General features: G+C 52.0%; 3 protein-coding genes across 9 annotated transcripts in view; 1 reads left to right on the plus strand and 2 right to left on the minus strand.

Annotated features, from left to right (window-relative positions):
• Srrd (SRR1 domain containing) overlaps positions 1 to 1,828 on the minus strand; it is a 6,084-nt gene extending 4,256 nt beyond the window's left edge. Inside the window, exon 1 of the mRNA XM_013349360.2 lies at positions 1,658 to 1,828. Within this exon, the coding sequence (XP_013204814.1) occupies positions 1,658 to 1,821 (164 nt within the window). The 5' untranslated portion in view covers positions 1,822 to 1,828. The remainder of the gene's footprint in view (positions 1 to 1,657) is intronic.
• A 65-nt stretch (positions 1,829 to 1,893) lies between these two features.
• Positions 1,894 to 26,492, plus strand: part of Hps4 (HPS4, biogenesis of lysosomal organelles complex 3 subunit 2) — a 32,138-nt gene continuing 7,539 nt past the window's right edge. The window contains exons 1-12 of one of the 7 annotated variants that reach the window (XM_005344228.3): positions 2,017 to 2,326; positions 2,664 to 2,893; positions 3,325 to 3,813; positions 5,529 to 5,619; positions 7,637 to 7,780; positions 19,533 to 19,640; positions 20,044 to 20,160; positions 21,038 to 21,132; positions 22,478 to 22,550; positions 24,142 to 24,178; positions 24,885 to 24,981; positions 25,364 to 26,192. In XM_005344228.3, the coding sequence (XP_005344285.1) occupies positions 3,773 to 3,813; positions 5,529 to 5,619; positions 7,637 to 7,780; positions 19,533 to 19,640; positions 20,044 to 20,160; positions 21,038 to 21,132; positions 22,478 to 22,550; positions 24,142 to 24,178; positions 24,885 to 24,981; positions 25,364 to 26,192 (1,632 nt within the window). In that variant the 5' untranslated portion in view covers positions 2,017 to 2,326; positions 2,664 to 2,893; positions 3,325 to 3,772. Of the gene's footprint in view, positions 1,953 to 2,016; positions 2,894 to 3,324; positions 3,814 to 5,528; positions 5,620 to 7,636; positions 7,781 to 19,532; positions 19,641 to 20,043; positions 20,161 to 21,037; positions 21,133 to 22,477; positions 22,551 to 24,141; positions 24,179 to 24,884; positions 24,982 to 25,363; positions 26,193 to 26,492 lie in introns of those variants that run through there. The other 6 variants (XM_026784094.1, XM_013349336.2, XM_026784099.1 and 3 more) reach the window with 6 other exon arrangements.
• On the minus strand, positions 10,662 to 16,468 carry LOC102000292 (coiled-coil domain-containing protein 121-like). Its single transcript, XM_026784107.1, is given in 1 exon segment — positions 10,662 to 16,468. A coding segment is annotated over 1 exon segment (1,389 nt). The 5' UTR covers positions 13,791 to 16,468; the 3' UTR covers positions 10,662 to 12,401.

Consider the following 26,492-nt stretch of genomic DNA (forward strand, 5'->3'; position numbering starts at 1 on the left):
GTACAGCCTTTCTAAAAACTCAGTTTCCTTCTCTCAAGACTGTAACTGGTACAGCCTTTCTAAAAACTCAGTTTCCTTCTCTCAAGACTGTAACTAGCAGGGGGGACGAAGTGAGCTACTCAGCAGGCACTCAAGAGACAGCTTTCCCATGATAAATAATCCTAAAGGGAAAGTCGAAGAGAAAGTCCAAGGGTTGGGTCTTTATTCAAGTCAACTGCTTTCTACCGCCTAGGGCAAAGCAATCAACAGTGAATGAGAACACTCTGAGACAGTGTTTAGGGGACACAAGAGGAAAGGAGCCCACCTGCCCCGAGGTGACCTATGTTCCTCACAAGGGAAAGAAGAACCTAATACATTAAAGCACTTTGAAAATATAGGTAGTCCTGGGTCTGAGTCTCTATGCTCAGGAATCAGGAGTGATAATCACACCCCAGTAGGGGTGCTGGGAGAAGTGGGGAGCTCTGGGAGATTCTGAAGAAGCTAAGGAAACACTGACTATCTGGTGAGGGCCTTGAGCATTTTTCAGGCCCTAGGCCCCTTCATCTCTCTGATCTTCAGAGACTGGAGATTTCCTGCTTGCTTCTATTTGCCCCCTCAGCCTCAGCCAGTAATTTCTGTTCTGAGATAACTTCTGGGTCACCACTGTTTTTTGAGTCTAACGTGGCATGCTCGTCATAGTATTCCGACCCATTTGAAATGCTACCCAAATCTGTAACTTAGCTCTGTAAGATCACAACCAGAAAAGGCAAGAACACAGAGTAACCTGTGTATGGCGGGCACTGTCTATGTGTCCTGTAATGAGGCACGGTCCAAGATGTAGGGAGATGGTTGCGGAGGAAAGTACAGAGCAAAGGAGAGGTAGAAACATGGGGTTTGATTCACCAAGGCCTGGGCCTGCAACAATGATCTTTGAATGTCTCTTTGAGTGTCCAAGATCCTAATGGAGCTGTGAAGTGTAGGATGCGATAGTCTCTGCACACAGCTGTTGCTCAGTAAACCATTGATAACAATGTTGACAACTGTGTTCACGTTGCAACCTCGATTTACAATAGTATTAACCAATGTGGGGTGTGGTCCACACCTGTAACTGCAGCATTAAGAGAGACAGAGGCAGAATCTCCTCCAGTTCCAGGCCTGCTGGGTTAGCCTAAGCTATAAAATGAGATCCTGTCTCACAAAACGCAAAACCAAAGCTGGGAAGGTGGCTCACAAGGTGAAAGCCCTTGCCACCAAGCCTGACAAGCTGAGTTTGATCATCCTAACCCATGCAGTGAGAGGAATGGTCCTCTAAACTCCACATATTCACCGTGACATATGCCCGACTCAACCTCAAATATATAAAACCAAAAACCAATTAAAGAAAACAATCAATATAGGGTATAACACGAACACGAAATTCGGGCCCCGGAGCTTACCAGGTACCAGGAAGTACTTTATGGTCAATACAACACCTAATGCTCTGAGCAACCCTACGTAATGTTTCCACCTCAGTCTCAAAAACGGCAGAGGCACAGAATGCCAAGCTGTCGTAACTGCAGTAACGGGAATGGCAGCTTCACCGATAACTGCTACAGTGCAATCGGGCGGGAGCTCAGCATTCCCCTGCAGGTTGGCACACCCACTTTCGGTTGGAGTGGCCTCTAAGCGCTGCACTCACTTGGCCTCCCGCAGGCGGCGCAGCACAGCCTCGCCGTCCGGCTCCTGCTCGGGTTGAGGCCCACGCACACGTCCTTCGTCCCGCCGCGGCCGCCTCCCCACTGAGCGCTTCTTCCGCGGAGCCACGGCCCTCCAAGGCTCCGGAGCCGCCACGGTGGCCGCCATGCCACTGACGTCACCATTGCGCGCCAGAGCGGCTGCCGTGCCAATGGCGTCGCGTCACACTCGTACGTCATCGCCGAGCCTCTAGAGGCGGGAGGTGGGACCGCGCGTGATCGTGGGGCTGCTGAGCGTAGGTATTGGGTGCTGGGGTGCTGTCGCGCAGGCCGATCGGAGCCCGGGCTCCCGGCGGGCGGATGGGTGGGCGGGTCTGAGACCCGAGCTTTCGGGCCGCCTCTTCCCGACTCCCACGACCCTCAGCCCGGCTCCTGACGCCTGGGGGCCACTTCCCACGCCTCCCTCTCGACGCGCGCCTGGACCATCCTTATGCTTTCACCTCCCAGGCTGCCAGGACCTTTTCAGGTCACTCGCCACAAGATGATCACTGACCTCATCTGGACCTTTGAGAACTAGCTGCTTGGTCCTCCGACCAGGCTTTTGGAAAAGGGAGGAGTGGGTTCAAGACCCGAGATGCCCCTGCACAGATGCCCTGTGCACTCCCTGGAGCCAGGTGTCTGTAACTGAGATGACAGGTTTTTAGGCCTTCCTCAGGTTCATAGGGGATCTCCCTCAGGCACTTCCTTCTTCCTGGGGGACTTTTCTTGCTTTTAAGACAGGGTCCATGACTGGCCTGGAACTCAGCAATCTGCCTGCCTTTACCTCCCTCTCTTTTTCCCTAAAGATACTTTAGTATCCACAGATGGCAGAATTGTGGCTAGCTACGGAGACCGTGTCCCTGAGGGAATTAACCGGAGAAGTGGGAATAGGATCGTAGATGAAAATTAGTGAAGGGTTGTCAAATGGACTAAACCATTTTTGTGTTTCCTCCTGGTGTGTTATCCCGGCAGTGGAAGATTACTGTCAGGAGATTTTGTAATTTTAATGCCGTGAACCACCTTTTTCTGGACAGTTCCCTCAGAGGAGCCAAGGATTGGGGCAGGTGAGGCCAGGCTCCGCTCTGACTGGGTATTCTGGACAGTTCCCTCAGAGGAGCCAAGGATTGGGGCAGGTGAGGCCAGGCTCCGCTCTGACTGGGTATTCTGGACAGTTCCCTCAGAGGAGCCAAGGATTGGGGCAGGTGAGGCCAGGCTCCGCTCTGACTGGGTGTTCTGCGGTCTACTGAGTTGTCTCCCCCAGGTCGAGTGGAATTGAAGGGCACTCTGAAAGTCTTCTTGCACCCTGAAAAGCTGCACACATTCAGATTAGGCTTTCGAGTGCCAGTTCCTTAATTTAGGTTCTATTATCACGTCGGCAGCTGTTTGATTTGTGTGGCTCTTTAACACCCAGAATCTTCACACTTGTTATTTAATTTTCCTTTTGCAAGGCTGACAGTGTTTTCTGCTGAAAAAATGAGGGGGCTTTGAAGTCTCTGCTACCCACCTTTTTTTAAATTTTATTTTGAAATATAGTTTTGAAAGCTGTTTTGAAATCAACTGTTCATTGAACCTTGTGGGTCACATGCATGTTCTTTGGTTTCTGAAAGAATTGGTTCTTTGTGTTTCCTCACAGCTGAGGCACTGGTGTATGAACTGTTTGAAGGAATTCACTGGATGACTTTCAGCTCTTCATAGTTAGAGATCCTGTCAGAAGCTGTGCCCATCTGACATGCTTCTCTCTCCCATGGACCTCCCCGAGAGGAGGTGGAAAAGGTCCCAGTGCAGACAGCCGCATGGATGCTCCTGAAACCAGAACTACCGATCCGACTTGGTGAATAGATTTAGTTCATCTTCAGTCTGTTTCCCCCTGAACTTCTCAGAGATGCGGAGACACTTCTGGAAATGAAACTGCCCCAAAGGGAAGTTGCATTTTCATATTGAATGGACAGACAGTAAGCAAGTGGCAGAAAGTACTTGACGGGCCCACACCTGGAGTCACTGGACTGGGGACACCAGTGTGCGTGGAGAAGTTCTTCTCGGAGGAATACCAGATGAGAAGGGTGAGGCCAGCTGGAGAGTAAATGGCCACCCCCACCCCCTCAGAGACAAAGTCAGCCTCGTGGTGAGTGTCAAGGCCTGCCTAGAGGTGTTTCTGGGATCGTTTGAGTGCACTGGAAGCTTGGGCCAGCTGCTTTGCTGTTCTGCTTAGAAAAACCTCATTAAACGTGGGAACCGTTTCTCTCCAGGGCTGATGTGTTGGGACCTTACAAGTTTTTGGTTGGGGATATAGCCCAGTGGTAGAGTGTTCACCTAGCATCTGAGAGGCCCTGGGTCCCATTCCTAGTACAGCAAGGATAAGCGTAACCCAGAACACCTCTCAGACTGCACCTCAGGCATTGTGGGTAGATGACTGTGATGGTGCAGCCAGTCTGATCGCCTGGGTGTGACTGTGTCTGGAGAGGCGGGATGGTTACAGTTGAGGTTTAGCCAGTCTGGCTCCTAAGGCTATTGCACAATGTCTGCCTGACATGTTTCCCTCATGTGCCCTCCGTAGCTTCATCCTTTCTCATAACCTGGGTCAGCAAATGCTCCTGAGGTGACAGTGTAAGGTGTGGCTAAACAAGACTCAGCAGACCTAGCAACTGAGTAAATGTGGATCCCTTCCAAATGATGCCTGAGCTACAGTGAACCTAGAGGAGCAGGGCCGATTTCAGAGTGTGGGGAGGATGTGGGGTGAGTTGGGTGGCCCATGGTGGGCTCTGGAAGTTCACAAGGGCATTTGGTCACCGTCTAACCTGCGGCTGGCCAGTCACACATTGAGTTCTATAGTTTGAGAAAATGGATGATGCTGGGACAGGTGTCTGTCATGAGAAAGGGGAAGTGGGAGGGCCAGGGAGGGCTTCAAGTCCTGTGAAAACAGCTCCAGTGACAGCGCTGTGTCTCCTTGATGGGCTCTTCTGGCCTGGTCGGTGTGCTTTCTGAGTCTAAGAAGTAAAACTGAAGGCCTGTCTCTGCCTAGCTCACCTTGTGCAATCAGGTGATGTCAACTTCAGTCCTGGCTGAGCCTGTAGTCCCAGAACTTGGGAGGGAGGTAAAGGCAGGAGGCTCTGGAGTTTGAGGACATTCTAGGCTACAGAGTGAGACCTGTCCGGGTTGTCTTTAGGAAAGTGCGGAAGGTACTAGAAATTCCAAAGAAAGATTCCTTTATGCTGAGGAATCTGGAAGGGTGGGGAGGAAGCAAGATTGAGCTGCTGGCAAGGTTTTGAGACCAGAGAACAGTTTGGTGTTTTTCTGTCAACTTTCAGAGGCTACTGTTTCCCATTATAGAAGGACATGTCTGCTGCAGACCCTCTGTACACATTACAGAAGGGCATGTCTGCTGCAGACCCTCCACACACATTACAGAAGGGCATGTCTGCTGCAGGCCCTCCACACACATCTGTTAAATGAATCTGAGTTCTCAGAAAAGGGCTGCTTTCTACCAGCAGGCTCAGGTAAAGTGCAGTGAATACCTAGAGAGACAGCAAGAAAGCATGGCAGCATGTGCAGCTGGGGGCGCAGTTGGGGGTAAGGGTTTCACACAGCAGTTTGCAGTGGGTGATCTGGTTCCCTGCAGGGATGACTGCTTCCTTTTGCAGATAGGCTGATAGCTGGGTCCAGGCAGATCTTTAGTCTGCCTGTGTTGCACTTGCAGTGGGTTTATCTGCTTGTGGCTGCTGGGCTCTTCCTGGCAGCTAAGCATCCAGCCTTCGCAGAGCCAGAGACAAGAGAGGAAGTGTCACGAATTTAGCATTGTCACCAGCAGAGACCCATGGCTTCGTTCTGTTCTCTTACCAGGTGGAACTACTTTTTTCTGTATGATGGTTCCAAGGTAAAGGGGGAAGGAGACCCTACTAGAGCTGGCATCTGCTACTTCTACCCCTCCCAGGTAAGCAGGACTGTTGATACACATGGCCTCTTTTAAGACATGTTGGGTATGAAATTCAGGGCCCTGTGCATGCTCTGCTCTCTCCAGTCCTCTTTCTATCTGTTTATCTTTTGAGTTTCGAGGCAGGTTCTCACTGAGTTCTCGGCCTCTGTCACTGCTGGGCTGACAGGCCCATGCCACCAGGCAGTACTCTTGTCTTGATCTTAATTCCCAAGCAGTCCAGCCCTCCCCTTTTCTAGCTCTGTTGGAGCGGGAGGGTTTTTTGTTTTGTTTTGTTTTTCAAGACAGGGTTTTTCTGTAGCTTTGGAGTCTGTCCTGGAACTAGCTCCTGCAGACCAGGCTGGCCTTGAACTCACAGAGATCCGCCTGCCTCTGCCTCCAAAGTGCTGGGATTAAAGGTGTGCCACCACCGCCCGGTGCAGAGCAGGAGGTTTTGTCTGTCTCCTCCAGAAGCTTTTATTCAAACCGAAAAGTAGAGAGTATTACAAACTCTTAGGTGCCATCCTAGTGCCGGCAGCTGTGAACTCTGCAGAGTTTATGTGCTCCAACAGCTCTCTTACTTTCTCCCCAGGGAAGTTTAGAGCAAGTTCGAGACATTGTGTCATCCTGCCCATCAGTGTCAGGTCACGTGTGTATTGTGTCATGGTCATACTTGATGGGGTGACCATGCATGACAGCACTTCTCTAGTGTCACTAGGTGCTGCAGCTAGACGCTAATTGTTGCTGTTTCTTTGACATTACTCTGGTGACTGACCCTACCTGCCTTCCTCTCTCTCTCCTTTCACCCCCCATCCCCCTTATCAGAACCCTAACAACACCCATAGCCTGCTTGCTTAGTCTGTGCTCAGTTCCATTTTTAATATTAGTCCGCACGTGCCAGCCATCCTGTATTCTTGTTCCTCACATTGCTGAGCTGCCATGTAAAAGGCCATGCTCTAGGTTGGGATGACCACCTTCTCATGGTGACATCAGTGACATCTGTCAACTGATTTCCTTCCACCTTCCGCTCTAGATCCCTGACGAGATTCATGGTACGCTCTGTGAGGCAGGATGTCATCATGGATGGCAGGTGCACTTCATGTTACATCCTGTCCTGTGTGGCTGTGCCGTGGTTCAGGGCATGTGTGCAGCCACTCATGTGGTGAAGCCCTGATTTTCTGTCTGTGTTCACTGTGGGGTTTTCTAACAGCCTGTTAACCCCAGCAGTGCCTTTATGAAGGCCCCACTCAAGAGTCACCAGGACTCTACAGTGGACTCCCCTTTGCTGGCTCTCTTGTGTGGTGGGGAGTGTTGGAGATGATAGTATCTTGCCCTATGGCCCATTCTCTTGTGTGGTGCGAGTGTTGGAGATAGTATTTTGCCCTATGACCCAGGCTGCTCTTGACTCATTTCTTTTTACATTTATTTTATGCATTTGAGTGTTTTGTCTACATGTATATATGTGCCTGGTGCCCACAGAGGGCCGAGGAGGTGTCACATCCCCTGGAACTGGATGGTTGCAGATGGTTGTGAGCCACCATGTGGATACTGGGAATCGAATTTCAGTCCTTGGAGGAGCAACCAATATTCTGAGCTGATGAGCCACCTCTCCAGTCCCTGCCCTTGAACGTTGGATTCTTTTGTCAGTGGGATTATAGGCATAAACTACCAAGCCCAGCTGTTGCTGGTTCTTATGATCCAGTTCCAGTGCAGTCAGGGCTACAAAATATGACACTATCTTAACAACAACAACAGAACCCAAAATATCCATGCACAACTGGCCAGATGGCTTTAGCAGGTCAAAACATAAACCTCTGGAACCCGTAGTGGAAGAGGAAATTAGCTGCCGAACTGGTCCTCTGGTCTGCACAGGGCATTGGTGCACGTGCCCAGCTCCCACACGAGCTCACACAGAAACATATGATAATCATTACAAAAAATTAAAAAATATAACAACTATTCTCAGCCTGGAAAAATAGGGAGCAGGTGCTGGTCTGTGCAGAGCAATCAGGTCAGACGTTGTCTGCTTCTCCCACAGACCCTACTGGACCAACAGGAACTGCTCTGTGGCCAGCTTGCCGGAGTTGTGCGCTGCCTGTGGGACCTTTCTGGTACTCCGCCCACACTCATCCATCTGCGGAAGCTCAAGTTTGCCATCAGAGTGGATGGGGACTACCTGTGGGTAAGCTAAGTCTGAGGACATGGAGCTGGTGTTGGAGTCTGCGGTGACAACGGCTTCCTGGGACTCCAGCTGCTCCCCAGCTGCTGTGATGGAAGGGGGACTCACAATGTCGAGCCCCAGAGCCCTCTCCAGAACACCCCAGATACTCCCTGCTCTGGATGTGGCAGATTTCTTAGTATTATTTTTACTTATTTATATTTGTACATATCTGGTGTATGTGTGTACATGTGCATGCATGTGTGCATGTATATGGAAACCCTGTTTGTAGCGTGCCCGTTACTTTTCCTTGGTGAGCTGTTATCTCTTCTCTGTTTTGATGGGATCTAGTCAGTGTTATCCTCTGTTGCTGTTGCCTTCTGCAGTCTGAGAAACTATTGCCTACTATTTTGGTCACCAATTTTTAAAGACAGTCTGATTGTTTTTGTTTCTAAATTTGTGTTTATAATCCCACCGGTTTTCTGGCTGTGGGTGGTGTGAGTGGACGTCAATGGTAATTTTTTCTCATCCATTACCCAGCATTCCTTTGCCATTGCTGAGATCCCTGAGCACCTTTGTCAGGTGACTGAGCATGGGTCTGGGTCTGTGTGAAGATGATCAAGTCCCACATGCTGTGATTTCTAGTTTTGTGTGAGTCTTGGCATGGAGTATCTCCTGCAGCCTATCCCTTCCGCAGCAACTCTGACTGGGGATGCTGTTTTGTTTTCAACTGCAGTTAGTTTGTGGGCGTGACTGGGAGTCCTGAGTGGGTTGGGGGTGGGAGCAGTACTTGCATTATGTGTGCTGCAGCTCCCACCACAGGACAGCCTGGGCTCCTTTCCTTCCAGGTTCCTTGACGATGTCACATTTCTGGTGACTTTCGTTCATCCCATTGGTTCTAAGGCACCGAGTACTGGCAGGCTCACATTCTAGCCGAGCATCACCTTTCAGAGAAGCGAGCCCTGGCCTTTGTATCACTGACTTAGAACTGCCATTCTGTAGCTTCCTGCTCACCGTCTCTGTAATGGCACCGAGTTTAACATGCAGTGTCACAGCATGACCTCAGCACACGGCAGAAGGGAAGCTAGCACAGATGCAGCTCACAGAGCAGGCCCAGGGAGTCACTAGGATGTGGCGTGCACCTGAGCTGAGCAAGGACCTGGAATGAGCAGGAATGGGTGCTTCAGGTCAGCCCCGTCACTGGGGGACAGAAGCGCATGGTGTCTGTGGAGGGTGGCCTTGCTGCAGTGGGGTCGGCTTAGCTGCAGAAGATGGGTCAGCACATGCAGCAGCAGGTTACACTCTGGCGTTTTCATGCACAGCTGCCGCTTCGGTTGTTCTCTGCTTCTCCTTGTGGTACCTGTGTTTCCTGGCCCTCTCATTCCAGCCTACTTAAGAGGTCTTCTTGGCCCAGCCTGGTGACCTAACCGTTAGTCCCAACACTCAGGAGGTAGAGACAGGTGGATGTCTATGAGTTCCAGCACAGCCAGAGCTACACATAGTGAGATTCTGTCAAGAAAAGAAAAATGTCTTCTTATCTCCTAATGATCTCCATAATCCCCTTTCTGATTTCATGGCTCATGGACCTGGAGAGCTGGCTCAGTGGTTAAGCTTTCCTGAGCATCTGGGTTTAGTGCCCAGCACATGGTGCCTCACAGCCATCTATGACTCCAGTTCCAGGGAATCTACACCCTCTTCTGGCTTCCTCAAGATGCATAGAGAACCTACTCTTGCAAGCTGTGCTCTGACCGCACATGTATGCTGTGATCCCTACCTCCCAAAAATATAAAATATAAATCTAAGTTCTCTATAGAAAACATGTGGTATTTATCTTTCCCAATCTTCTTTGTAATTAAAATGTATTTATTTTACATCCGAACCACAGTTTCCCCTCCCTCCTCTTCTCCCATCCTCCCTTTACTCCTCCTCTGTTTCTGTTCAGAAAGGGCAGGCTTCTGGGTATCAACAAAGCATGGCCTATCAAGTTGCAGGAAGACTAAGCTCCTCCCGTTGTATTAAGGCTGGGCAAGGCAACCTAGTATGAGAAATAGGGTTACCAAAAGCCATTATTTTGCTTACTATACTGATTTCTATCCATTCTACAGATGCCATGATTTAATTATTATTTCATTATGGGTACATCACGTATCAACCTTGATCTTCTGCTTCCACCTCCCAAGTGATTGGATGATTGACATATAATACCACATATCTTACCAACCCATGTTGCTATTCATTCATTCAGTGTGTGTGTATCTGTCTGTCTGCATCCGTGTGCCTGTCCTTGAGAATGCGCATGTCGGCACAGCTGCTCTGGTGGCTGTGTGTGGGCGGGAGGACAGCAGTGTGCTGGAGCTGATTCTCTCCTCCCCATGTAGATCTCTAGGATTGAAATCTTCTTGTCAGACTTGGCAGCTGTGCCTTTACCCACTGAGCCATCTTGCCGGCCCACATGCGTTCTTTGGTTAAAGAAGCTGCCTTCTCTGAGAGCTCTGTGGAAGCGTAGGTGGCTGAAGCTGTGCTGGTGTTGGTGGTCCCTCTGTTCTCTGTGACCAGCCCTAGGGCTGCTGCTGTGGCAGTTCTGTGCTGGTTTTCTGACTATGGCTCTGTGGTATAATTTCACATTGCATCTCGTCAGGATCTTGTTTTTGTTGTTACTGTTTTTCCATGTAAATTTTATTTTTCTGAGTTCTCTGAGGACTGTTGTTTGGATTTTGATGGGGTTGTATTGACCGTGGGGATTGCTTCAAGCCATTCTCCACTTTCACACTATAAGTTACCTGGCCCTGGGTTCAAAGGCCCTTCTGTCTCCCTGAACTAGCTGCTTATTTTTTTCATTTATTTTGGTTTTACAAGACAAGGTTTCTCTGTGTGACAGCCCTGGCTGTCCTGGAATTCACTCGGTAGACCAGGATGGCCTCGAACTAAAGGCATATACCACCACGGCCGGCTTTCAATGTATTCTTCACCTTAGTTTCCTAGACTTGGAGTTTTTGTGTCTGTGTTGTTGAGGAATTGCATTATGTTCTTCCCTTGTGTCCTGTCTGCATTAGGTCAGGCTTTGTGCAGAGAGAGGCATCGCCTCATGTTTAAGAGCTGTGGTGGGGACCAGGAGGAATGCCAGCTGGGAGAGACTGCACGGCTTCTGCACGTAGATCACAAAATGAAGGGTAGCGGAAGCCAGGCTGCACACTGCCAGAGATCTCCTGTGAAGTAGGGGCCTGCTCCCCAACCACTTGCTCACTCAAGCCTCACCAGCATGTCCTGAATAGATTCTGTGCCAACGCTGCAAGGAGCAAGCAAGGGGTTCCTGCAGGCAGGCAGCCTCTCTATTGACACTTTCCTATAGGTCACTGACCACAGGTACTGTGCCAAAAACGTGGCAACTCAGTGATTAAGCAGATGAGGACTCTGGGGCCCCTGGGCGCTTGGAACGAGGAGGCAGAATCCAGGAATCCACCCTGAGACATATGCAGGGCAGACGGAAAGCCGCTGTTAGGACAGGCTGGTACAGGGTGGTGCTGGGGAAACTGGTGTCTGAAATCTCCCTAAAGCCTCCACACTGGACTAAGTCTTCATGAAGTGCTGGGGTATCACATGACCTGCTATCAGCCTTTGGTTCTTTGCTGCTCAGTTCTGACCACTGGAAACACTGACATGGGGCCACACACGACATCCACAGCAGTAAATGCTGCATAGGGAATTGGATGGAGATGGCAGAGGGGATGGTTGTCCATCAGCTTCAAATACTAGGACATGGCCACCTGCTGGACCTCCTGGCCATGGTGCCATTCCATCTTAAACCGTTAGGATGTCTTATGCCCAGCAAATGGACAGCCAATACGGAAACTTTGATCTTAAGTCTTTCACTGTCACGCTCCCATCTTCCACCTTCCTTCCCGCTGTGTTCTCTCACCTTCGTGGTTTATTTTGAATAATCACAAGTAGGCTTTTGTTTTGGGTAACAATAAATAGACTTTTATTTTGAATGAATCACAGGCAGGCTTTTACTTTTTCAATAACACTGTTTAGGAGCAAAGCATTTCACATGCAAGTTAAATCTGTAACCCAAAGGTCCACTCAGCAATTCATTTTCAGCACTTTAAATGAGTTTCAGTAAAAGTTAAAATTCTGCACTGAAATACTGAGGCTTTTTGCCTGAAGCAGTGCCCGGGACTCAGAGAGCTGGCTATATTTGTCACACAGGATCACAGGCCCAAACCTGGGACCGCATGCCACATCACGACCCACAGCTCTGCAGACCGTACAGCCTCGGCGACACACAGATACAAAGAACCCAATTCCCCAGATAACACCCTGGACCCACCCCCCTAAGACACGAACCTACTCCTTTGAAATGGGGTGGCTGGGGAAGGTGCCGATTACAAATGCACCCTGTCGTCATGACGTCCACACCAGAGCAGGCAGTGAGCACCCAAGTCTATACTACAACAGGGAACTTGTCGTGCGTGGAAGGTATGGGGGCTAAAGAACCAAGCTTCCCGAATGTGGGGAAGCTTTTGGTTAGGACAGCCCTTCGGGTTAGAGTGAGGGGGCCAAGCCTGAGAGACAGGCCAGGCCAGGACCCCCCTGCCCCTCTGAGAAGCTCAGTCCTCCATCCCCCTTGCTGCTTCTGTCCTCTGTATTAGCCTGATAGCATCTTCATTCCTTGTGTGCTACCCTCAACATCAGCTCCAGTCTGCTTCCTGGGACACGGCAGCCATTACTTAGGATTGGTTCCTGGCCTGGCACCCAGTAGACGGCCCTGGGTTGGGTGTGGAGCCTGTGGTTTGGGGGGTCGGGACTCCTGCTGCTGGAGGCGCTCCCTCCCCCGGGCCAGGGCCTCCAGGTACCACTGCTGCTCCTTCCGCCGCTGCTTTCGCTGCTCCAGCTTCTCCCTCCTGGCTTCCAGCTCACAGAATTCCTTATCCAGCTGCCGGAGCTGTGCTCGCAGTCCCCTGTTCTCAGCACTGACACCCTGGCAGAAGTCCTTGTGAGCCTTTTTGGCCAGAGCCTCCAAGGCCTTGGCCTTCTTCCTCAGCTCTCTGGTGGTGTTCTCTCCTGACTCCAGCAGGTTCAGCTCCTCCACCTGCTTCTCTAGGGCGGCCCTTTCCTTCAGGAACTGGAAGTGTGCCTCTCTGTCCATCAAGGGGATGTCAGCTACTATGCTGGCTTTCTCCTGCTCTAAGGCCTGGAACTCTCTGTCCTGGCTCTCCTTTATCTGTGCTACTGGCCTCAGGGCATCCAGCTTCTTCCTGAAGCCTAGCTCTAGCTTCCTGCCCTGCAGCAGCTTCTTCTGGAGGTCTACAGTGCAGGAGGTGAAGGTGCCGAGGAGCTCTTGCCTCCTGACCTCAATCTCCTGACACTGCTGTCTGTAGTCTTCCCACAGGGAGTCGTACTTCCTCTGGCTTTCCTCCTTCTTCTGCTTCAGGAACTCCAGGAAGTGCTTGTCCTCTGTTTGTTTGCACTCCACTTCCTTGATGTCCTTCATCAGTGCCCACCGCCGTCTCTTAACTGCGTCCATCTCCTGCTCCAGCTGGTTCATGGCCACCAGGGTCTTCTTCCTCACCTTCTTCTCCAGCCGGGTCATCGACTCTGGCTTCAGATAGCTGTTGAGAATGGTCATATATGGAGACTGTGCAGGAAGGGGTTGGGGGCCTTCTTCTCCTTTGGAATCCAGGCACTCACTGGGAGTGCTCTCCAGGTCTGTGTTGCTGATGCTGATCCCTGAGGAGCAGGTACTGGCCTCATGGACCTGCTTGTCAGAGGTGCTTTTGCCAATTACAGGGAGTTCCTCCATTTTCTTCTGGTCCAGGAGAATCAGTTCTGGCCACCTCACCCGGAAGTCATATACAGCCTTCTTCCTGGCCAGGGAAGGCCTGTAATAGAGGCCTTGGTATGTCAAAGCAGGCTCACCCTTCCTTGTAGGAAGTGATGGTGGTTCAACAGCCCCACCTCCCTGCTTGTCGTGGAAAAGGGTGACTCTTTTGCCCCTGGTGACCCTGGTGGTAAGGCCCTGGCCTTGGGACTCCATAGCCCCTCCCCTCCTGGGTGCAGGACTTTGCCCCTCCCAGATCCTATGGCCCAAGGCTCAGAAGCTCAGCATCTTATCCTGGCTACAGTAGACCCTTCTGTTCATTCTCTGGGCTCTATAGTCACTGGTAACCACCTCCTCAGTCTCCCCTGTGATGGGCCAGGGAGAGCAGAATGTGGACTGTTGGTTTAGTCATTAACCCTTAAGTGGCAGATTTGCCTGGTAGGCGGGGCTAGGGAGGGGCGGGGCTTGTGGCGGTACTGGAGCCCAGATAGACCTTGAGATTGGAGCTACCAGGCTGGCCTACCGGGTACTGGGTACCGGCGTGGTTGGAAGAAAAGGCAGCGGTTCGGAGCCCGTGGCAGGCGGCACCTGGGCTTTCTCGGTCGTGCACGTCTGTTGTGTCGCTAGGCGCCAGGAAGACCCTTTGCACCTGTGACCTATCCTGTGCCGGTTGGACAGGAGTCCTGGGAGGGAGGGAAAGGTGCCAAGGGCCCAGAGGCCCCCAGGCTTCTGACTTCGCTTTGCAGTATGGTGCAGTCTGGGTCTGTTCTGCCGGCCTCGGACTCCCTCCACGCTGGCTGAGTTCCCAGTGGCATGAGCGTCCTGATGCCATGGCTGTGGAAGGGTGGGGCTTACACCGCAAGCTACCTCAGTTTCCCAGGAAGTGGGAATTCCCAGGATTGCGCCCTGTGCATCCACCTCTGCACCGCGGTTACAGTGAAGTAAAGTAGTGAAGACCCAGAGTGTGGAGCGCTCTAGAGAAGGACATGGAGGAAGACCTCCCACCAGCAGAGCAGCTGCCAGAGCAGAGGCCCCAGCACGGCCACTGCGCTGATTGGCTCTCCCTGCTTTGAAGGACAGCTGTGACACAGGTTTCCCGCCTCCTGGCAAGGAGGCCTGTGGGAGCAGCTGGAAGCAGCAGGAAGTGCCACTCTCTCTTAGAGCCTTGGGAGGAGGCTTCTGGGATAGGCCATGTGTGGTTGATGCTCTTCTCTGTGCTACCACTGACCTCATCGCCTCCCTGCTCCCGGGCTTTTGGGTCTCAGTTCAGCGCTGCTGTGTACTGCTCTGTGTGCAGACACAGACCAGGTGCCTGGGAAATGGTCGTGAAAAGGAGGAAGGAGAGTGAATGACAAGGAGGAGAAGCCTCAGAGACAGTAAGGACACTACCCGCACCTTTAATTCCAGCATTGGAATGGTGGTGGCAGAGGCGGACAGATCCCTGTGGGAGTTTGCTGTCAGCCTGATCTATAGAGCTAGTTCCAGGGCGACACAGTGAGACCTGATCTCAAAGAAAGGAAGGAAGGAACCTGGCACGCTGTGTTTCAGTGATGGAATTAAGCACAGGCTTCTGTGACCTCTGACCTCCCCTCTGTCATTAACCATCACCTCCATCCTCAGTGTCAGTGCAAGGCCTTGTCCTGCGTTCAGATCTTTGCCTCACCCCTTGCTAGGGGTCATGGTAACAGACTTGAGCACAGTTCCTGCCTAAGACCACCACCTCACTGTTGCCACACACAGTGGAGAACTCTGCTGATCTGGGGAATAACAAGAAGCAGGTCATTTTCTCCCACGAGCAGGCGGACTGTGGTCAGCAGGGCTTGGAGAACAACACTAGCTTCAGGTGACCTCACTACCTTTGCTCAGCATCTTCTGCATCAAAGAAGAGGGAAAGACCCTCATCACATGCCCAGCTCACCACTGCACCGCAAACAGTGTTGTTAATGGGACAGGGAAGCCGGCTGTAACTGCATGATTTGACTTCATAGTGAGACCCAGACTGGGAGAGCCATTTCATAGTAAAGATCTCTACCGCTCGTCTGCAGATCAGCTTGTTGTGTTTATGGGAGAGAGCAGTGTGTCCTGCTCCCATTTGCTGTCTGGGACACCTCAGCTCTGCTTTATAGCCTGGGCCCTGAAACATTGCATGTCTGAGGGAATTCTGTGTCCCTGAGAACACTGATGGAAATCTTCCTGGTTGCTCACACTTGGCCATGTGTGGCTTTCTCTCTGTCCTCCTGAACCTGAGCCTCTGGGGACAGAGTGGGAAGATGGCTCCACTCTAATGGCACACCTACACAGTATTCTGTGCTGCTCTCGGGAAGAGTGGGACTGGGCTTGCCGGCAGAAGGAAATATCCTTTCTTAGCTCTGCCTAAACCCCTTCTAAAGCTTCCCTGTGTTTTCATTGATCTACTGGGTTTTGCTTCCAGCATTTCCATTTGGCTCTGTGCTGCCAATTCTTCTTACCCGTGCTCTTGACTGACCCACCTGCTTGTCCGCATCCTTACTGGGGTCGAGTGTCTGTGCTCTGCAGGAGCTGCGCTTGCTCTTCTAGGGAGTCGCACTGCCTGGCTTTATTACTGTGCAGAGCACTTAGAGTTTTAGGGGATCGTCCTCCTGAGAGGTCTGCTCTGAAACCACAGAGGGGAGAAACAGACAGACAGCCTTTTGCACATGTCACAAATACGCTCAGAGCAAAGCACAGGCTTCCACAGGACCACAAAATTGACAGTGGTAATGCTGTAGACTGTGCTATAGTGTTAGCATGACCTCAGCATCTGTGGGAACAACACATGACTTCCAAACCTCAGATCGATGTAAGAAGGAAGAACTACATACAGGAGGTAGATGTTCCTGTGGGTGTGTGCATGCTTGTGGAGGCCAGAGGTCTGTGTTGGCTGTCTTCCTCAGTTACTCTGTACCATATGTCTTGATACAGGGTCTCTCACTGATCTGAAGCCCTCTGATTTGGGTAGGTTGGGTCATCAGCCAGGGATCCCCCTGTCTCCACCTCCCCAGTGCTGAGTTTCTGGCCTGCACCATCATGGCTGTCTTCTTGAGTGCTGGGCATTAAACTCAGGTCCTGCCACCCAGACATAGTGAAGGAAAACCAGTAAGCAGAGTGAAGGTGGAACACCCTGTGTGTGCAGATGGGAGAGCAGAGAAAACAAAAGGGGCACACAAGAAAAAAAATCAAAAGCTGCTGAACAAGAGTGGTTGAACGAAAGAGATGGCAAAGAAAAGCACACCTTCAAAAACTTCAGTTCAGTAAAAGTTCTTGCAAGAATCCAATAAGAAAACTGAGGGGGGTGGTTGGTGGAGGATGTCCCACACTCAAAAAGTCAAAAACTACCCTCAACAAAATCCCACATGATTCTGGAGCCTCTTTCCTTTCTGGTCTCGCAGCATTTGGGATGCCTGTTGTGAGCACTGAGGGGAAGATATGAGGCAGACTTTCCTGTGGCTCACACAGCTGCCCAGTCTTGGTAGGACAAGTGTCGACTATTCCCGTATTTGTGTAAGAGTCAGCTCTGCTGGCCCCACTCAGCCAAGTAGATCCTCTCCCCTTCCCTGGGTCCCACCCACCCTGAGGTGGCTGATGTTCTAGGAGGCGTGGGGGCACTCAGGGCACTAGGTGCGTACGGGTGTGTACAGCAGAGGAACCACTTTCCCACTCCAAGACCTTCTGAGTGTGACTCACCTGCTGGAGAGACGCTTTGTGAGCGTCATGCACACCCTCCAACTTCAGAGTTCTTGGGACCTTGCAACTTTGACAGACAGATTTCACCCACCCACTTGGCTTGGGCTCAGAGCTATCAGCCCTCAACATTACTTTCAGTTAGTGAGATCTATTCCTGGCCACCAGGAGCAGGGCTGTATCTCTTAGTGCACCTTCCAGCTTGTGCCCACCTCCTACCACCTCCCCCTCCCTTTGTCAGTGTTCCACCCTCCTGCTCTCTGCTACCTAGCTGAGCCTTCCTTCTCCTAGTGGCTATACCAGCCATGCTGAAGCTCCCAACCTCAGCCCAGTTAGCTCAGTTATCAACAAGATAGCATTTAGCCCTTGTGGGAAAGGCCACTTTCAGAGCAGACCCTGAGACTTGAGTGGAGAGCACACTTTATTAGGGTATTTATAAGTGACATGGCGTCACTCTTGATCTTTCTCCTCATTGGTCGGTCTCAGATGTGGTCTAGGTGATAGAGTACCATAAGGGACCATCAACTGGGACTGTAAGAGGGGTTTCCAGCAGCAAGTGCTTACCGAGACAGAAAGCAGGTACTTAAGATGAGGCTCTGTGGTTTTATTTTCTAGTGGACCCCGTCTTCCCACAGCCATGGACCTTCATGGCAGAATGTGTGTGTTGTGTTCCTGGGGAGATGGAACAGTTGTTGTCCTAGTTGGGTTTCTGTTGCTGTGATGAAGAAAACTATGACCAAAAGCAATTTGTGAAGGAAAGAGTTTATTTTCCTTTATACTTTCATATCACTGTTCATCAGGACAGGCACTCAAGCAGGGCAGGAACCTGGAGGCAGGAGCTGATGCAGAGGCCATGGAGGGTGCTGCTCACTGATTTGTTCCCCATGGCTTGCTTAGCCTGCTTTCTTATAGAACCCAGGACCACCAACCCACATGGGCTGGACTCTCCCACATCAATCACTGATGCCTACAGCCCAGTGTTATGGAGGCATTTTTCTCAGCTGGGTTCCCTCTCAGATGACTCTGGCCTGTGTCAAGTTGACCTAAAGTTAGCCAGCACAGTTGTCTACTTACCCTAGATAGGGAGGCCATGACAGACAAAAATATAGATACCACCAAAGCTCAATTTGGCGAGCCCAGGAGTTCACTGGAGTTCCTAACTGGGATGTAGGTGTGTTGGGGTACTAACAGGAGGAGAGCCTACTCAGAGACGGCTGCATCACTAAAACCCAGTGGGCACAGGTGCAGCTCCCAGAGCTGGAATCCTGAAGCACTGCCCAGCCTGTAGAGTGTCCTTTCCTGGTGCCTCGGTTGCTCTGAGCCTCTTGGGGAGGGAGAGGCCTAGTGACTCTGCTTAGTTTCAGGGACTTCCTGAAGCTGTTTTGAGTTGTTTCCTTCCTTAACCTAAGGAGCTTCTCTGTGGGATGGAGTGTTTTACCCCCCTGTAAATACCTTGAGTCTCATAGGGCTTCCCTACAGACAGAAGGTTTAACCTCAGCGGGAACTGCCGCATTCTGACAGGGTTTCCCTCTACCACTGCCTTGTCTCCCTTGCTCCCTTGTGAGGGCTGTGGCCCTGTCCTGGAGTCAGGATTTTGTCTGCCTTAGCTGTTGGAAGTGGCTTCTCTCTCTCCTCTGCCACCCATGACCTATGCAGCTCAGGCTGCTTGTTGCTTTTCTGAGTTTCTAAGTAGTTTTTGTTGTTGTTGTGGATTTCTGGAACTCTTCCCTATTCCTCACTTGGATCAAGCCCACTGATGAAATGACTCTCTAGAGGCTGATACAGAGCGGTGAGCCTTTGTTTCCAAACTGAGACCTCACACATGCTAGGCAGATGCTCCGCTGATAGCCATGCTTCAGTCCCCACAGAGTAACTCTCTCCAGAAGATGTAGCTTTTAGACAAGATCTCACTGTAGCCCAGGCTGACCTGGAACACACTCTGTACATAGCCCAGGCTGACCTGGAACACGGGATCTCACTGTAGCCCAGACTGACCTGGAACACACTCTGTATGTAGCCCAGGCTGACCTGGAACACGGGATCTCACTGTAGCCCAGACTGACCTGGAACACACTCTGTATGTAGCCCAGGCTGACCATCCTCCCTCTATCTCCCAACTGCCAGAATTGCAAGCTGGAGTTATCCTGCTTGGCTAGGTGGTGACTTCACAGGCTTGTGGCAGGTGCCACAAGAGCCTGGGTTCTGGTTGTGGCCTCAGAGAAAAGCCACAAGAACTGTCTTTGTGCTCTCCCCCTACAGGCTCTGGGCTGTGGCGTGGAGCTCTCTGATGTCAGCTGCAGGCAGTTTCTGGATCAACTCATTGGATTCTTTCATTTCTACATGGGCCCTGTCTCTCTGGCCTACAAGGTAGAAGTGCAGATTGCCAGGGGTATTAGGCCCTTCAAAGTCAGCATTGCTGGGACCAGGCCTTCTTTGGGTCTGTCTCTGTATTACATGAGCCTGTCTCTGTAATACAGGGCTCAACATCTGTATTGCACGATGCCATGTGACAAGGTGGCACAAGATGTGTCCCCATGTGTCTGCTTTCCTCTCCTCCCTGGATTGGTACCCCTTTCTTCAGGATGTTTCCTGGCTCTGTGACAGGACTGGTTATTGGAGTGAGAGCTAGGACATGTGTGGTAGAGGTGGGATGAGACAGGCCTGTCCATCCTGCTGTCTTCCTGGTGGAAGCTCCCTGCAGAAAGTAGCAACCCTTACTAAGAGCCAGTGTCCCCTTCTCAGGTACTGATGCGCTTTGTCTTTGTCTCAGAACCGTCCTCAGGAGGAGCTGAGTTTGCAGTGGGACACCGTCATCACACACATCCTCAGGAGCACCAGCGAGTCGCACAGGATCTTCAACGCCCTGTGGAATCTGGACCACACCAAGGTAAGGCTGCTGCCCTCCTGTTCACTGCCCACATGGATATGGGCTGCTGGGTCAGGCCTGTGAGGCGCTGAGAGGGGTCACCTGTGTCCGAGCAGGTAGCTAGGGAGTGAGAGGCCATGTTTCCGGCAGAGCAGTTGATGAACAGTTTCTATGCTGCTGCCGGGGGTGGGGTGGGGTGGGGTGGGGAGGCAGGCTGCCTCTCAGACCCTACTGTCTCCTGACAGTTCAGGGGCCCTGCTTCCAGGACTGCCCTAAAGGCCAGTGAGGCTACACCGAATAAACTCTCAGTGAGTGGAGCATCACTCACTGAGGCCGGAAGGCCCTTTCTCTCTCCACATAAATGACCTGACTTTAGTGACTCCACCAAAGTGCCCGATTCACATTTGAACTCATTTGCATCTGAGAGAGACCGGAAGGTTCTCTCTGAACCATCCCGTTTCCCATTTGCACTCAGCTAACGCACACCGGCTGCTGTGGGCTGGCCCGGGCACCTGTGCATCTCAGATCTGCACCTTTCATGTCACTGCTGAAGGAAGGAGCATTCCAGAACCCACTGCGCAGGGCATGGGGTGGGTGGGGTTTTCCACTGCTGTGGACAACTTCAAAGGCCAGTTGGTAGTGAAGGCAGTCTGGGGCTGTGAGAGTGAGGTCACTGTCCTCTCTTACTTTGGTCCTGACCACCTGGATCACCTCAGCCAGGAGGCTGCAGTGTCTGGGCGGTTCTGGACAGGCTCATGTGGTCTTTGTGGTTGAGTAGCTGACTCCTTACAGGAACTGTGAGCTGACTGTGGGTTGTATCCCATCAGCTGGTCTCTGAAGCCTGTTGTCCCCCAGGCACCTGTAGGCATGCTCACAGACATGTGTCTTGTCTCCCCAGGTGGAGCCCCTGCTGCTGCTGAAGGCAGCCCTCATCCTACAGACCTGCCAGCGCTCGCCCCATGTCCTAGCTGGCTCCATCCTCTACAAAGGACTGTGAGTTGTGCCCACCTATGTCAGCCGCTCTCCCCAGATCAGAGTCTGCAGTTGTTCAGCAAAGGCCAGGTCATGTAGATTGGCCGAGCATCCATTGCCATTGGGAACTGTTCAGGAAAGGAGCCCTGAGGTCCTCGGTTTGGGTGTTCTGGTGAAGTGCCATTGATAGAGTTCAGTGCAGAGCCCCACTGTGGGCAGCAGCCAGCCCTGCAAGTAGAGGCTGTGCCAAGTGCTACCCAACTGCTTCCAGCCTTCCACCAAACTCAGCAGTCATTTTCACACCGGGAGAGCCCAGGACCTGACAGCCCGTCCGTGAGGAACATTTGTGCTCACTGCCCAGGCAGGCTGGGCCTTTAGCAGGGCTGAGAGGCGTGCCTTAGCCAGTGCTCTCCAGAGTGGGCGTTTGAGCCCTGGCTTCTCTTCCTCTTTTTTCCACCATCTTGGACAAGTAGCCCCAACCTCCTCTCCTGGGAAGTGGGGACCCTTGCTGAAGAATGACAGGAGTGGCAGATGTGAAGGGTAAGCACAGGGCCCGTGGCCATCACCCCTTTCCTCTCCCTGTTCTCAGGGTGACTGTAGTCACGCAGACATAGGTGGCAGCAAAGATAGTGTTTGTGGGCAGATAAAGGGCCCAGTGAGTGAAAGGCTTGCTGCCCAGCCTGGCGCTCTGAGTTCCATTCTGAGACTCACATGGTGAAAGGAGAGAGCTGATTCCCCCAAGTTGTCTTTTGGCCTCCATATACACAGAAGCACGATAAATGTTTTATCTATGTAACTATATATTATATATTATGTATCATATGTGTGTGTGTGTGTGTGTTCATACACACACTTTATTTGAGACAGTATCTCACTATGTAGCCCTGGCTGTCCTGGAATTCTCTATGTAGACCAGGCTGACTTTGAACTCCTAAAGATAGACTGCCACTGCCTCTGCCTCCCCAGTGCTGAGATTAAAATTGTATGCTACCACGCCCTGCCCTCTGTACCAATTGCACAGGGAGTAGAGCCCTTCTGAAATGCTGGGTATCTTTGTGTCCTAAGTGGTTGGCTCAGTGATTCTCTTCCAGTGCACACAGGTGGCTTACTTGTGGTTTTGGTATGCCTGCTATCTTCTCATGATGAGTAGCCATATGACCCCTCAGTCCTGCCTGATTGGAGAGCTTACATTTTGACTGTCAGTGGGACCTGCAGAACAGAGAGCCCTTCACTGAGAATCTACCTGATGAAACTCCTGCCAGGCACATCCCTAAGATCCTCTACCTCCAGAGACACTGCTATCCGTGGAGCTGAGAGGCCCAGCACTTCTTTTCATGGCGTTCTTATCCCTGTGTCTTATCCCCAGGATCGTGAATTCCCAGCTCCCTCCTTCTCTTACCGCCAAGGTCCTGCTTCATCTGACTGTCCCTACAGGCCAGGTACAGTACAGCCTGCAACTTGGTGGGGGACTGACCCAGAACATCTGCCCTCCAACTGAAGGGGGCTGGCCCCACATGGCGGGTGGGTCTAGGGCACCTGCTTCACTGAATCTGTCACAACGCTTCATCCACTTGTGTGGTCAAGGAGTAAAGCAAGGGTAGAAGCAAGCATTTGTCCCAGGTGGTGGGTCCATTCAGCTTCCAATAACACAGTGTTGATGACAGAGCACTGTAAGGAACATATTCTTAAGTCAACAGGGAAACTGCTGGCCATGGTGCTGTGTGCCTCTTGTGCCTGCCCTGGGAAGCTAAGGCAGGATGGTCATGAGTACAGAGCTACCCTGGGCTACATACTGAGGGGATGTCTCTGAAACTGGAGGAAAGGAAGAAGGAACAGAAGGGAGGGCATAGGGAACATTGATCTTCCTATGCATTCTGTGTGTGTGATGAAACATGGCAGAGAGAAGCAGGTGGACTCCATAGTGAGCTCTTGTTTTAGGAAGGAAGGAAATGTCCCAGATAACAACATAGGACCCACAGCCATCACTGAGCAGTTTCCATCTAGACTCTCTCTCTTAAATTGTTTTGTTTTGATTTTGGAGATGGGGTTTCCATTGGGTAACCTGGTCTACATTGAGAGTTGAACTTCTGATCCATCTGCATCACCTCCCATTGCTCAGGTCCCAGGCTAATCCACCAGCTTGGCTTGTTTTGTGAGCTTCTGTTTCAAATGCTTCACTGGCCTCTCTCTAACCATTCAGAGCCTGGGTGGGCTCTAGCTTCCTGTGGGTGGTGTGTCTTGAGGGCTGCCTTCACTGTTAGCAGTTTGGAACTTTAATATGCCCTTGCCCACCTCCCCTGATTCAGCTGTGGGAATCCCTACACAGGAAAGCCAGCCCTCCTGGCCTGCTAGTGAAGGGGGAAGCTACTGGGATGTGACTGCCTGAGGGCGCTACCGACTGACTTGCTGATGTCGCCACAGGACAGAGGCTCACAGCCTCGAGGAACTGCTAGCATTTGGTCTGTGGCTGAGGGTCAGTTGTTTGGCAGGAGCAGCTGTAGACTTCCAGAGATTTTACAATGAGTGCAATCATATAAGCTGTTTTAAGTGGAAATACTGAATTTCATTTAATGTCTCAAAGTAGTAAAAGGCATGTACTTAAAGGGGAAATTCCCAAGTATTAACAGGAATGTGAGGGGTGGGGAGATATAAATTGTTTCTTTGTTTATTGTTGCTGGGGATTGGAGCCCCGGGCCTTGGGCTTTGTCACTGAGTGGTATTTGCTGCCTCTATGGCTGCTCTCTAACTTTGGTTCCCTGACGTGGGCTCAAGTGAGGAACCCTTGCTTTGGTGTTTCGTGGGGGACACTTAACACTTCAGAGCTGCTGCTTTGAGGCCAGAGTAGGTCCAGTTCTCACCCCCCGGCCTCTGAGAAGCAAGTGGCCCTGCTCCATCTGCTGGGCTCTTGGCACAGGGTCATACCAGCTCCCTGGGTTGGCTGAGTCCTGTGAGCAGATGGTGCCATGAATTCCTAATGGTTAAGAGGAGAGCATGGTGCCTGGGGCCAACCTGTGTATTTGTTTGTTTCAGAGACTTCCTGGAGCAGGGGCAGCTGCACAGGAAGCAGGTACGTGGTGCGTGGACAGTAGTATGCTGCCTTCCTCCTGGGATAAGCCAGGGAGAGAGCAACCAGCCCCCATGTGGATCTCCTCTGCTCATAGATTCAGCAGCTGGATCTAGCACAAGCTAGGACAGTTCTCTTTGGGACCCGGATTTCCAAGGTCATGATTTGGGCATGCCCTCCTTTGACTCCATTCTGTGACATTGCTTAGACAGTGTCTGGGGTGTGGTAATGGAGGGAGAGATAGAACACTGGTGGCATCCCCAGGAGGCTCTGGCCTCCTTCCAAAGCCTGGGTTTGCTGAGTCTTGGCCAGCTGTAAGCCCTTTCTCCTAACATCTGTCAGGTATCTCCCTCTCCACACTGCCACACTTCTCTTTCCTGCTGCTCAGAGCATCCAGGCTGCAGCTCTGGGGCTTTGGGCTGAGGGAGCAACCCTGGAGCTACCATAGTGACATTTGTGAGTGCCAAGGGCCCACCGCGTCCCAGGGGAGCCCCAACCCTGGTGCTACCATAGTGACATTTGTGAGTGCCAAGGGCCCACCGCGTCCCAGGGGAGCCCCAACCCTGGTGCTACCATAGTGACATTTGTGAGTGCCAAGGGCCCACCGCGTCCCAGGGGAGCCCCAACCCTGGTGCTACCATAGTGACATTTGTGAGTGCCAAGGGCCCACCGCATCCCAGGGGAGCCCCAACCATGTTTTTATTTGCAGGATCAGCATTGCCCCCTAATGTGCAGATCACCCCTGTTTTTCTGAGTGAGGAGGAAGTTGCTAGCCTCCGTGTGTTCACAGTGGAGCAGGAGACTAGGTAGGTGGGGTGTTCCTTTCATGTGTGTGTGCTCCCCACTTGTGTCTTCATTGTCTTGTAAAGCTGTTGATCAGAGGTGTCCTGGCCTCGGGACACAGCGGACTCAGTGTGGAGACACTCTCAGGAGACCCTTCAGCTGTGGGTGACTTCCTGTGTGGTCTTGGCTACCTCTGGTCAATGATCCTGACTCATTGGACAAGTCTTCACCAGTCATGGCCTTTTTCTACTTTTGTGGTTTTACCATGGTGGCATCTTAGCTCTATGACTGCAGATACCTGCTTGTCATTGATGCCTGTGCCTTTCAGGGGATTGGTACCTCAAGAGTCCCCATGGGAGCCTTTTCCCCATACTCTGCTGATGTGACATCTCTTTTGTTTGCCAGACTCCAGGAAAGTCCATCTCAGTGCCCTCCCAGGGATCGAAGCACCCCTACCCAGGCAGAAGATGCCACTAGGTGTGTGGCATCCATGGCCTGGACATCAGCCACCATCCTGGAGCCTATGCCCCAAGATGGAGCATGGCTGAATGGCAGGGGGGCAGATGGACCCTTCCCTGGATATGCACAGGAGCATGTGGTGGCTGCAGGACTGTGCACCACTGCCTGTGGCCAGGGTTCTGGCATCAGCAGCAGGCTGCAGCAGGAGCTGGGTTTTTCCCAAGAGGAACTGGACTTGTCTGAAATCCACATCTCTGAGGCTCAGGAAGCTTTCCCACCCGTGCCTGTCGTAGGTGATCAGGAAGCTGTCCTCACCAGCCACCAGGCCCCCACACTGCCTGAAAACACAGCAATATGCAGCTGTCTGGACCCTTCCCCTCTTGAGAGGCTCCCCGAGAGCAGAGGGCAGGAATGGCTTGCAGACCTTCCCATCACCAATGGCCAAACCCAAGTTCCTGGCACAGACCCTCTCCCCAGAAGAAGCAGCAGCCCTGTGGTACTTCCTCCCCAGGACCCTGTGGGTGTGGAGCCCAGTATGGAGCAATGTGGGGACGGAAGCCTCCAGAACAGGTCAGCCCTAGCATGCACTTTGCCCTCAGCTGACTCTCAGGGCCCCTGCACCTCTGCAGACAAAAGTGATGTCAAGTCCTCCTCTGCTGGGCTCCATGCAGGGCTCCTGCCCAGGAACCTCTACACTCACAGTGTGAATGGGCTGGTGCTATCCCTGCTGGCTGAGGAGCCTCTTCTCAGAGACACTGCAGCCATTGAGGAAGTGGTGAGTGTCCCCAGGCTCCTCTGTACCCTCATCTTTCTCCTTGGAACGTGGACCAGCCAGCCCCCTGGCAAGAATACCCCAACCTTAGTAGTGAGGCGAAGGATAGTGCCCACTTGTGTGAGATTTTGTGTGGTGTGTAAGAGTGAACCACACATGCATCAAAGCACCGGCAGAGGACTCGACTCTCCTTTTTCTGCTTCCCGCAGTCTGGGAGCACGGGTGTAGAGGAGGGAGGGGCGGGCAGGAGTGTCTGGGAGCACGGGTGTAGAGGAGGGAGGGGCGGGCAGGAGTGTCTGGGAG

This window comes from Microtus ochrogaster, chromosome 2 (genome assembly GCF_000317375.1).
Source record: "Microtus ochrogaster isolate Prairie Vole_2 chromosome 2, MicOch1.0, whole genome shotgun sequence".
Lineage (NCBI taxonomy): Eukaryota > Metazoa > Chordata > Mammalia > Rodentia > Cricetidae > Microtus > Microtus ochrogaster.